This window comes from Salmo salar, chromosome ssa14 (assembly GCF_905237065.1).
Source record: "Salmo salar chromosome ssa14, Ssal_v3.1, whole genome shotgun sequence".
Classification (NCBI taxonomy): Eukaryota; Metazoa; Chordata; class Actinopteri; order Salmoniformes; family Salmonidae; genus Salmo; species Salmo salar.
The window spans coordinates 14,649,375-14,662,381 of NC_059455.1; the positions used below are offsets into that span (position 1 = coordinate 14,649,375).

Below are 13,007 nucleotides of genomic sequence, written 5' to 3' on the forward strand. Positions count from 1 at the left end.
TTCTGTCTACTTCCTTGAGACCAAAAGGGAGCTGCACTATTATCAGTATGAAGAAAATCCAATCGCACAACCTTTGGTTGTATGGCAATTAATGGATCTGAAGGATGACTTCTGTTTGTTCTTTTTTATCTAGCTAGCCTTCCAGACTTCATCTTAGCAGGCTGGGGCAATGATATCTCCCTCTGACTCACTAGCCATCACGCCTCATTAGCTTTGCTCAGTTAGCTCCAAGTCGGACAGCCAAATACAAATCGGCTCATCCCCTCTAGGGCAAGCAGAGGCCCAACCAGTGGTACAGGCAGAGACTGGGCACAAAATGGTCAGAAAAGCAACACAGTAGACAGGTCTAGATTCTACTTAATGCAGGACAGAACATTAATGTTTTTATTTTTTAAACTAAGTGAATCAAATATGAACTTTTAAATTCACAAGAGTAAGTGGACAAGACTAGGCCCCCATTCTCCCCATTTGTTATCCATTTGGGACTTTGGGCCAACACTAAAATACAATGTCTGAGACTACTTTAGTAGCAGGTGTAGGTATACATTGCAGGGAAGGTTAGTTACTGTAGTTGGGTGAAGGAGAGTAAGCTTGGCATGCGAGCCTAAGACATTAAGAGACTCAAATGGAGGATCAAACTGGATCTGCTGCAGTAGTTCCTAAAGCTACAATACTTTGGTGCAGTGCCTCGCCTATTGTAAAGCCTCGTATATGTTCAGTGTGTTTGTGTTCAGCAAGTAACCAAGAAGGCCTTAATGTGCTCCAAGCAGAATATCACCCAGCTCACAGTGAGTCACATAGCTGTTTAAATGCACATATTATATTTTTCATATATTATCTTTTGGCACATATTTGTCAAATGATGCTACACTATGACTTTGATATATAGTGTTTTATGCATCTCCTTATGTAACACATTCATTCGTGTCTGTCTCCTCAAACAGAGCTGTGTGTCTGTGTACGTGTGTGAGAGAGAAAGTTTGTGGTATCCCAGTTGGAGCTTACGCAAGTGTGTGTGTGTGTGTGTGTGTGTGTGTGTGTGTGTGTGTGTGTGTGTGTGTGTGTGTGTGTGTGTGTACATTGACTCTTACCTGTGGGCTGGAAAGCGTGCTGAAGCCTATGGTGGGCGTATGGGGCATGGAGACACCTGGCGAGCCCAGAGAGGACGACGTGATGACGGAGTACGGCGAGCCGCCCAGCCCATTGAACGGCGAGCCCAGGGTGCTTATGGGGGATGGGCGGGGCCGCCCGGGGTTGACGGTGGTGCTGATGACGGAGGGGTGGTGGTGGTGGTGAGGGTGAGGGGGGCCCACCATGATGCTAAGGGGCTGTGAGGGGGTGGAGCTCAGGTGGGAGACCTGAACAGAAGCATCTGTAATCAGAGCAGAAAACAGCCAATCAGAGAGGAGAAGGGAGTTAGGGGACACGCCAACCAATAAGGATAGGATACTTATTTTCAGCCCACTTGACATTCTACTGTACATAGGTGTAGGATCAATAGGGTTTAGGATTTTGTAGCTAGAAATGTACATTGTAGAATAGACACTGCAATCATTTCCACATGACGAGAAATTGTTCATAACTGTTCTATAAATCATACTTTTATAAGCTCCTGGTTCAGAGACAGTGGAATGGGCAATCAGACCAGAACACAATGAATAAGGACACATGCATAACAACTAACATAGCAACATGCATAACAACTAAATAGACCCACATCAGCAACCGAGGATCCTGAGTGGTTGAGTGACAGCCAGGGGTCCAAAATGTGAATCTCTCCATTTAACCTTATCACTAATTCAGCTGTTAATGCACTGTGATGTAACCTGAAGTAGCCGGGCGCCTGGGGGTCAGTGCACGGTGAAAGCCTGCGTAAGGGATTTCCATACAGCCCCAGAACAGCCTTAAGAAGGTCAGTGCAGAGACAGGCTACACTGATCTGATCATTCAAAAAAGATTTCTAAGGTCAAAAGAGCCCTGCATATTCCCATTATGCATCAACATGAGAAAATGTTAGGGGGATGTTACAGGGACCCTAGACAGAAGTTAGTGCAACATAGGGCTGTGGCGGTCCTGAAATTTTGTCAGCCGGTGATTGTCAAGCAAATAACTGCCGGTCTCATGGTAATTGACCGTTAATGAACATAAACACATTTAGCATCTCTGAAGAATACAATTGAACAAAGCTGAATAAAATGGAAAGGATATTTTCTCCAAAGAATTTGAAGGAGTGCGCTATTCTGTGTTGAGCGGTTAACAAAGAAACAGGTACTCATATATGCTTAATTTAGAGTTATTTAAGTAACTTTAGTTGTGATACAAATGTTGGGCTATATGTTTAGATGTTTTATACATTCTAAGGCTGCATGATGAGACTTGAAAAAAGGTTTGAAAAAAGACGCATGAAAGGCATGAGCTCTGCTTTGTTTTTTATGCAGGCTGTACACACTTCATCAGTCTCTCATTCACAATTTGACAAGCACTTGATAATGCCTCGAATTTCCCGGCTGCATCCCCATTGTGTGACCGTAATGCCCCCTAAAAACATCCATGCCTTTTGCGGCCGGTGGCCATTGTACCCTTGAGCTGAATATAATAATTATAATTCCCTTCTCCCAGCTGCGTGCCGAAGCACCTCTCACTCACATGGCTCTTCGTCCGTGATCGGGTCTTTCTCACAGGCTACAAGTGAAGACACACACATCGGGGACGCAACTGAGCGCGTCCTTATCCAATTCCGAGGTGCATATTGAAGATATTGGAAGAACTGTCCACATTTACTTTTCGTCAGCCAACAAGATGAGTAGGCCTAACGAACAGCAAAATCACTAGCCTATGTCAACTATCCCGCATAGTACAAATGTTGACCTGTTCTATTCTGTGCGAGAAATAAATATTCCAAACATAGTCCGGGACAGTTGTGGGATGAGAGAGATCCCAAATTAGTACAACCACTAGCATCAAAATAAATGTTTTAAGCTATGAGCCTGACGCAACAGATGAGAACGTTAAGCTCAAAATGTTGATAAACTATTAGGCTATTTCTTCACATTAGAAGCGCAGCACTGCACACACGGCAGTAGGCTATAAGCGCGACTGTTCCATTGGCAGGAAAACACCATTCTCAAATGTGTCCACAAATGCAATTATGCATGTAATGCTTTTATTATAGAGGTGCATTTTTATGGTGAAAATTATCTTCCCCAAACTTGAAACTCACGCGCTACGTATGTATGCCAGTTAGGCTCAACACCCATTGTAAAGCAGATTAATGTGCTTCATTTTAAGAAGTTATTTGGCCACTTTAGTTGTGATACAAACCTTATCAAAACATATAAGCCTATGGGCTAAGCTACATGAGGGCTGCGACTATGATTTGAAAAAGTCGCAAAAAAAAGCATGCGCTGTTTGTCTTAAGCTGGGCATCATTCACAAGTGATAATATATCATTCACAAGTGATAGGATAATATTGTCACCCATCATACTATTCTTGATTTAATCTTGTCTTCATATATACTAAATAATATATGTGTAAAATTTGTTTGGATTTAGAATGGACCATTATCATGCTCCTGTCTCGATTCAGGGGCAGTAGAAGAAACAAAAATGTCATCAATGCACTTCAATAGTGAATGGAGGACACTTTTCCCATGGTTCATTTTCATGCCAGCCAGGTAGGCTATACTCCTGTTTTAAAGAGAAGCAATGTGCTTAATATTAGGAAGGTTGAGAAATAAATATAGTTGGCCTTGCCTATAGAAAGCTGATGGGATCCTCCTCTTTTTAATAGAGGCCATCACTCTGTTTTCTCACGCAATTGCTTAGCCTATAGAACATGCGCTCATGGGCTCTCATTGTGTTTGATTAGATTTTAACATTTGCATTGATGTCAGAGTGATTAGAGGGACAATAGGGTGCTGAGTACCAGGAAGTTAGCAAGTTTGGTAGGCTACTAATGACCATCAGCAGCATCAGAGCTTGGAGAAGCCTAAACGGTCAAAATCCAATCAAATCAAATGCTATTTGTAGGGTTGCAAAGGGTCGGAAACTTTCCGGTAAATTTCTGGAATTTTTCCCAGAAATTGTCCATGGGAAGTTAAGCCCAGGAATTTGGGCAATTTTGCTTAAATTCATCAAAAAAGTTAGCTTATAACAGTGAACCTTTTTTTGTGGGATACACAAGGCAATTCTAGGTCTTGTGGCAGATTTTGGTTAAACTATCCCCAATTCAATGGAATTGCAACCCTCTGCATGCAAGGTGCACTCTTCCATCACATGTACAGCTGATTCTCAAGATCTTGCACACTAATGAGATGCTATTGAGCCCAAACTACTACACTGTCTGAGCAAAGGACTACATGCATTCTGGTAAGTTTTGATTACAATACTGGGTGGGGTGAATATATTTTATATAATACATGATTTTTTGTTAACTAGTAAATAGTAGCCTACAGCAAAGTGTTGATTAAATCATTTCTAACTTGTTAACAAGTTCTGCTAGTTAGCTTTTGCTACCATGTGGGTTTTAGCTTGCTTGAGCCTGCTAACTGAGGAGTGTTAATTCACCTGTTTCCATACATGTTTCATTTTAAAACATTTATCTTACAAAGAAGTTGTTTAATCTAACTGCTTAACTATTTATCTGTACATGGAATTGTATTTGGGTTTTTCTTTTTTACACATTTGTTCCTAATCTTTACAGGAAAATGCCACAGGCACTATCTGATGTGTGGAGAAATGTCACTGCAGCTAATGTAGAAAGAAAAGCTGTGTACCCTTGCAAATACTGTGCCATGTGAAGAATGCAACAAAGATGCAGAATCATCTGGCCAAGTGCATAAAGTTCCCTCAGCGCTCACAACAAGCAACCTCTGACAAAAGTCCCTCTACTTCTATTCGAGGTGAAAATGATGAATCAGACACCTTATCGATTCAACAGCTCATGGTCATCCTGGAATCAGAAGTTTTTTGACTCGATGGAGGAACATAGTCAGAGAAATGCTGATGAATGTCTCGCTCGAGCTGTGTATGCAACTGGTTCTTTGATGCTTACAGGCAATGTGTATTGGAAGAGATTTCTGAATGTTCTTCGCTCAGCATACACCCCTCCAACCAGACATGCTTTATCTACTCATTTGCTGGATGCAGAGTTCAACAGAGTTCAAGTGAAGTTCAAGCAAATCATAGAGAAAGCAGACTGTATTGCAATCATCTCTGATGGTTGATCGAATGTTCGTGGACAAGGAATAATTAACAACATTATCTCCACCCCTCAACCAGTATTCTACAAGAGCACAGACACAAGGGACAACAGACACACTGGTCTCTACATTGCAGATGAGCTGAAGGCAGTCAATGACCTTGGACCACGAAAGGTATTTGCACTGGTGACAGACAATGCTGCGAACATGAAGGCTGCTTGGTCTAAAGTGGAGGAGTCCTACCCTCACATCACACCCATTGGCTGTGCTGCTCATGCATTGAATCTGCTCCTCAAGGACATCATGGCACTGAAAACAATTGATACACTCTACAAGAGAGCCAAGGAAATGGTTAGGTATGTGAAGGGTCATGAAGTTATTTATAGCAGCAATCTAACTCACCAAGCAAAGTGAGAAGAATAAGAGCACCACATTGAAGCTGCCCGGCAACACCTGTTGGGGTGGTGTTGTCATCGTGTTTGACAGTCTCCTGGAGGGGAAGGAGTCTCTCCAAGAAATGGCCATATCACAGTCTGCCGATATTTTCAGCCCCATCAAGAGGATCCTCCTGGATGATGTATTTTGGGAGAGAGTGGTAAGCAGCCTGAAACTCCTGAAACCTATAGCAGTAGCCATTGCACGGATTGAGGGAGACAATGCCATCCTGTCTGATGTTCAGACTCTGCTTGCATATGTAAGAGAAGAAATCTGTACTGTCCTGCACACTTCACTTTTGCTCCAAGCAGAGGAAACTGCAGTTCTCAAATACATAAGAAAGCGTGAATACTTTTGCCTGAAGCCCATACAAGCTGCAGCGTACATGTTGGACCCCAAGTATGCTGGCAAGAGCATCCTGTCTGGTGCAGAGATCAACAAGGCCTATGGTGTCATCACTAACGTGTCTCGCCATCATGGCCTGAATGAGGGCCAGGTTCTAGGCAGTCTAGCGAAGTACACTTCCAAGCAAGGGCTTTGGGATGGAGATGCAATATGGCAGTCGTGCCAACATATCTCATCAGCCACCTGGTGGAAGGGACTTTGTGGATCTGAGGCTGTTTCCCCTGTTGCCTCCATCATCCTCTAAATCCCACAAACATCAGCTGCCTCAGAGCGCAACTGGTCCTTGTTTGGGAACACATACACCAAAGCACGCAACAGGCTGACCAATACAAGGGTTGAAAAATTGGTGGCCATCCGGGCAAATCTGAAGCTTTTTGAGCCTGACAACGAGCCATCATCAACAAGGTTGGAAAGTGACAGTGAAGATGAGGGCTCAGAGCCTGATATTCAAGAGGTGGACATTGAGGAGGTTCAGGGAGAAGACACGGAAGCCTGAGAGGAAGACAACCAAAGCTTTAGTTTCTAGACTATCATTTTACAGATTATGTTGAAAACGTTTTTGGGAGATGCGATGGATCATTGGGGATCATCCAATATTCCCTTTCTTTTATTGTTCAGTGAAATCATCCCATGTGAAGAGTCAACTCGTTTAATTAAAGTTAAATTCGTAACTAAATTGTTTTTTAAAATTATTTCTATTGGAATGATTCTATTCTCGGGCCGACTGCTGGTGATTCTCTGATCCACCTCTACGCAGACGACACCATTCTGTATACTTCTGCCCCTTCTTTGGACACTGTGTTAACTAACCTCCAGACGAGCTTCAATGCCATACAACTCTCCTTCCGTGGCCTCCAACTGCTCTTAAATGCAAGTAAAACTAAATGCATGCTCTTCAACCGATTGCTGCCCACACCTGCCCGCCCGCCCAGCATCACTACTCTGGACGGTTCTGACTTAGAATATGTGGACAACTACAAATACCTAGGTGTCTGGTTAGACTGTAAACTCTCCTTCCAGACTCATATTAAGCATCTCCAATCCAAAATTAAATCTAGAATCGGCTTCCTATTTCGCAACAAAGCATCCTTCACTCATGCTGCCAACATACCCTCGTTAAACTGACCATCCTACCGATCCTCGACTTCGGCGATGTCATTTACATAATAGCCCCCAACACTCTACTCAACAAATTGGACGCAGTCTATCACAGTGCCATCCGTTTTGTCACCAAAGCCCCATATACTACCCACCACTGCGACCTGTACGCTCTCCTTGGCTGGCCCTCGCTTCATACTCGTTGCCAAACCCACTGGCTTCAGGTCATCTACAAGTCTCTGATAGGTAAAGCCCCACCTTATCTCAGTTCACTGGTCACCATAGCAGCACCCACCCGTAGCACGCGCTCCAGCAGGTATATCTCACTGGTCACCCCCAAAGCAATTCCTCCTTTGGCCGCCTTTCCTTCCAGTTCTCTGCTGCCAATGACTGGAATGAATTGAAAAAAATCACTGAAGGTGGAGACTCTTACCTCCCTCACTAGCTTTAAGCACCAGCTGTCTGAGCAGCTCACAAATCACTGCACCTGTACATAGCCCATCTGTAAACAGCCCATCCAACTACCTCATCCCCATACTGTATTTATTTATTTATCTTGCTCCTTTGCACTCCTGTATCTCTACTTGTACGTTCATTTTCTGCACATCAATCACTCTAGTGTCTAATTGGTATATTGTAATTACTTCGCCACCATGGCCTATTCATTGCCTTACCTCCCTTTTCTTACCTCATTTGCACACACTGTATATAGATTTTTTTCAACTGTATTATTGACTGTATGTTTTGTTTATTCCGTGAGTAACTCTGTGTTGTTGTATGTGTCGAACTGCTTTGCTTTATTCTTGGCCAGGTCGCAGTTGTAAATGAGAACTTGTTCTCAACTTGCCTACCTGGCTAAATAAAGGTGAAATAAAAAAATAAAAAGGTGCAATTATGTCTACTTATGATAAGGTAAAAGGTTTATGTTTCTGTCTCCATATGATATGGTAGATATATCCAATGCAAAAAACATCTACATTTAAATGGTATTAATATTATTTGCATATATTTCCGTTAATTCCCACATATTCCCGTTAATTCCCATATATTCCCATTAATTCCCACGGAAATTTTCCACCTCTGAATATTCCACAAAATGTGCAACCCTAGTTATTTGTCACATGCGCTGAATACAACAGGTGTAGACCTTACAGTGAAATGCTGACTTACAAGCCCTTCACAACAATGCAGTTTTAAGAAAAACAAGTTAAGTAAAAAATAGATAAGTAAAATAATTAAAGAGCAGCAGTAAAATAACAGTAGCGAGGCTATATACAGGGGGTACCGGTTCAGAGTCAATGTGGAGACTATATACAGGGGGTACTGGTACAGAGTCAATGTGGAGGCTATATACAGGGGGTACCGGTACAGAGTCAATGTGGAGACTATATACAGGGGGTACCGGTACAGAGTCAATGTGGAGACTATATACAGGGGGTACCGGTACAGAGTCAATGTGGAGACTATATACAGGGGGTACCGGTACAGAGTCAATGTGGAGACTATATACAGGGGGTATCGGTACAGAGTAGAGTTAAAGGGACTATGCATAAATAATAAACAGGGAGTAGCAGCAGCGTAAATGGGGGGGGGGGGGGGGTTGGGGGGCAATGCAAATAGTCTGGGTAGCCATTTACTTAGCTGTCAGGAGACTTATGGCTTGGGGGTAGAAGCTGTTGAGAAGCCTTTTGGACCTAGACTTGGCGCTCCAGTACCGCCTGCCGTGCGGTAGCAGAGAGAACAGTCCATGACTAGGGTGGCTGGAGTCTTTGACCATTTTTAGGGCCTTCCTCTGACACCGCCTGGTATAGAGGTCCTAGATGGCAGGAAGCTTGGCCCCAGTGATGTACTGGGCCGTACACACTACTCTCTGTAGTGCCTTGCGATCGGCAGGTGAGCAGTTGCCATACCAGGCAGTGATGCAACCAGTCAGGATGCTCTCGATGGTGCAGCTGTAGAACATTTTGAGGATCTGAGGACCCATGCCATATCTTTTCAGTCTCCTGAGGGTGAATAGGCTTTGTCGTGCCCTCTTCACGACTGTCTTGGTGTGTTTGGATCATGATAGTTTGTTGGTGATGTGGACACCAAGGAACTTGAAGCTTGCAACCTGCTCCACTACAGCCCCGTCAAGGAGAATTGGGGTGTGCTCGGTCCTCCTTTTCCTGTAGTCCACAATCATCTCCTTTGTCTTGATCACATTGAAGGAGAGGTTGTTATCCTGGCACCACACGGCCAGGTCTCTGACCTCCTCCCTATAGGCTGTCTCATCGTTGTTGGTGATAACGCCTACCACTGTTGTGTCATCGGCAAACTTAATGATGTTGTTGGAGTCGTGCCTGGCCATGCAGTCATGAGTGAACAGGGAGTACAGGAGGGGTCTGTGCACGCACCCCTGAGGGGCCCCCATGTTGAGTATTAGCGTGGCGGATGTGTTGTTACCTACCCTTACCACCTGGGGGCGGCCCGTCAGGAAGTCCAGGATCCAGTTGCAGAGGGAGGTGTTTAGTCCCAGGGTCCTTAGCTTAGTGATGAGCTTTGAGGGCACTATGGTGGTCAGGTGGAATGTGACTGCCTTCATGACTCCTAATACGGTATACGGTCACTGTAACAGCCATAGTGCAACATCATAGATCTTTTCTGGCCTATTGGACAAACATAAGCCTAGATATAATGACAAACATTAGCCTACATAACGACAAACATTAGCCTAGACAAGAAACATTAGCCTACATAACAACAAACATTAGCCTTCATAACAACAAACATTAGCCTACATAACAACAAACATTAGCCTTCATAACAACAAACATTAGCCTTCATAACAACAAACATTAGCCTTCATAACAACAAACATTAGCCTTCATAACAACAAACAATAGCATACATAAGGAAAGTGCGACTTTAATATTATGAATTTGGGGTGATATGCAATTGGCATGAATGTATGAGAACAAAATGAACAGACACAGAAGGTTGTTTCCCCTCCACCCCCAAAAAACTAAACCTACGTCATAAAAACGTATTATATCAACAACACCAAGCCAACAGCAACATAATCCAAGAGAGAGGGCTCTATCAACTATCAAATCTATGTACATATGTTATAGCAACAAGAATCTATCAAATCTATTTACATGTTATAAGAACAAAAATCGATCACATCTATTTGCATATGTTATAGCAACAAGAATCTATCAAATCTATTTGAATATGTTATAGCAACAAGAATCTATCAAATCTATTTGCATGCATGTACGTTTTAGTGCAGCCATGGTCTTGTCTCTCCCCGTCTGGGAATATAGAATGACAGGTTGACATTTCAGGCCCCAACACTTTAAGGTTGGGCTGTTGGGCAGAGCTGTACGTCACAGGGCTAACAGGAGGTGGCATTTGCATGGGGCATGTTTGCAGGGTCACTGTAGTCAGTCCTGGGTAGAGCGACCTCTCTCGTGTTACACAGGACAGAGTCGGATAGGTCAGCCGGGCCAGCAGGGCTAGTGGAAGCGCACGGACGCCAGCCTACAGTGGGGACTGATACTAGAATGTATTAGTGGGGTTTGGACATTTTGTGTGGCAGTGTTGACTGACTACTTGATTTTTTTATGCAGACAAATACTCTCTCTCTCCCTCTCACACACATACATATACAGTGGGGTCTGAAATGATTGACACCCTTGATAAAGACGAGCAATAATGACTGTACAAAAGAAATAATTAAAATACTGAACTATATTGCATACTCAAAAAATTGGGAATATTATTTTCTACTCATACAATTGCTCATAGAAAGATATTTTGTTTAACAAGTAATACTTTTTTTCTCAAAAAGGTAGGGGTCAAAATGATTCAAACCCTTAAAGATTCTTATAAATAATGTCAAAAGTTTTGTCACGTCCTGACCAGTAAAGGGGTTATTTGTTATTGTAGTTTGGTCAGGACGTGGCAGGGGGGTGTATGTTTTATGTGGTTCGGGGTTTGTTGGGATATGTGTTTATGTAGAGGGGTGTTTCTTTAGAGTATTCTGGGGTTTTTGGTTATGTTCTATGTTTTGTATTTCTATGCTCTGTCTATGTTATGTATTTATTTGTGTTGGCCTGGTATGGCTCTCAATCAGGAACAGCTGTACATCGTTGTTGCTGATTGGGAGTCATACTTAGGTAGCCCAGTTTCACCTGTCCTTTGTGGGAAGTCGTTTTAGCACTGCTAGGGTTAGCCTGCAAAACTGTTTAGCTGTCGTTATTTTTGTTAAGTGTTCAAGTTTATTAAAATAAAACGTTAAAATGAGCACTCAACCCGCTGCCCCTTGGTCTACTTCATACGGCGCCCGTTACAAGTTTAGTATTTGGTCCCATATTCTTAGCACATAATCACTACATGAAGTTTGTGACTCTATAAAGTTGTTGGATGCATTTGCAGTTCGTTTTGGTTGTGTTTTCAGATTATTTTGTGCCCAATATAAATGAATGGTAAATAATGTATTGTGTCGTTTTGAAGTCACTTGTATCGTCAATAAGAATATAATGTTTCTAAATACTTCTACATTAATGTGGATGCTACCATGATTACGGATAGTCCTGAATGAGTTGTTAATAATGATGAGTGAGAAAGTTATAGAGGGTCAAAGATCATACCCCCAAGACATGCTAACCGCTCCTGTTATTGGTAATGGAGCAAGGTTAGCATATCTTGGGGGTATGATCTTTGATGAGATAAAGGAGGAAAAAGGCACTTCCTCATATTGTGTAGTAACAGTTTTAGGTACAGCAGTTTCTCTGCCAAAGAAGATGCAGGAAACCACAATGTATATTTAGACAGAACCAAGAAAATAACCGTGTATTTGTGCGTGTATGTACTTCTGGTCTCTTTCTCTCTCGTACACAAACACACGCGCATGCACACACACAGTCTCACTTTCACCAACTGCCTACTTTGTCACAAAGGTCAAAAGTCACCAACTCACAGCTTTCCATTTTGTTGAAGACAGAACCCAGCACCTCGGGTTCAGCAAAGATCACAGTGTGATCTCGTCAGGCAGCCTTTCTACAGTGCACCAACAAACACATGTCCACATACTTACAGTGCCTAGATAAAGTCTACACACCTCTTGCACAGTCTTCATATTTTGCTGCCTTTAAAATAAATACAAAAATTGATAAAGTAATGGAAAAATAAACAATATATTCCCCTTTTTAGATTATGAAGACTGTGCAAGGTGGGTGTAGACATTCACTAGTGACTGTACATTCATCCATGCATTAGCTACTGTCAGTGTCTTCCAAGTCAAAATACACAATCCTGTACTACACTGAGTGTACAAAACATTAGGAACACCTACTCTTTCCATGACATAGACTGCAAGCTATGGTCCCTTATTGATGTCACTTGTTAAATCCACTTCAAATCAATGTCGATGAAGGGGAGGAGACAGGTTAAAGAAGGATTTTGAAGCCTTGAGACAATTGAGACATGGATTGTGTATGTGTGCCATTCAGAGGGTGAATGGGCAAGACAAAATATTAAAGTGCCTTTGAACAGGGCATGGTAGTAGGTGCCAGTCGCACCGGTTTGTGTGTGTCAAGAACTGCAATGCTGCTGGGTTTTTCACACTCAACTGTTTCCCGTGTTTATCAAGAGTGGTCCACCACCCAAAGGACATCAAGGTGTAGGAATGCACGATATATCGGTGAACATATCGGAATCGGACGATATTAGGTATAAATGCCAACATCGGTATTGGCCCGATGTCTAGTTTAACGCCGATGTTAACCTGTTGGGGCTAGGGGGCAGTATTTGCATGGCCGGATAAAAAACGTACCCGATTTAATCTGGTTACTACTCCTGCCCAGTAACTAGAATATGCATAT

At 42.8% G+C, this 13,007-nt stretch overlaps 1 protein-coding gene across 3 annotated transcripts in view; it reads right to left on the minus strand.

Annotated features, from left to right (window-relative positions):
* rxrga (retinoid x receptor, gamma a) overlaps positions 1–13,007 on the minus strand; it is a 51,900-nt gene that overhangs the window by 16,561 nt on the left and 22,332 nt on the right. For all 3 annotated transcript variants that reach the window (XM_014139718.2, XM_014139717.2, XM_014139716.2), the window contains exon 2: positions 1,092–1,372. In XM_014139718.2, the coding sequence (XP_013995193.1) occupies positions 1,092–1,372 (281 nt within the window). The remainder of the gene's footprint in view (positions 1–1,091; positions 1,373–13,007) is intronic.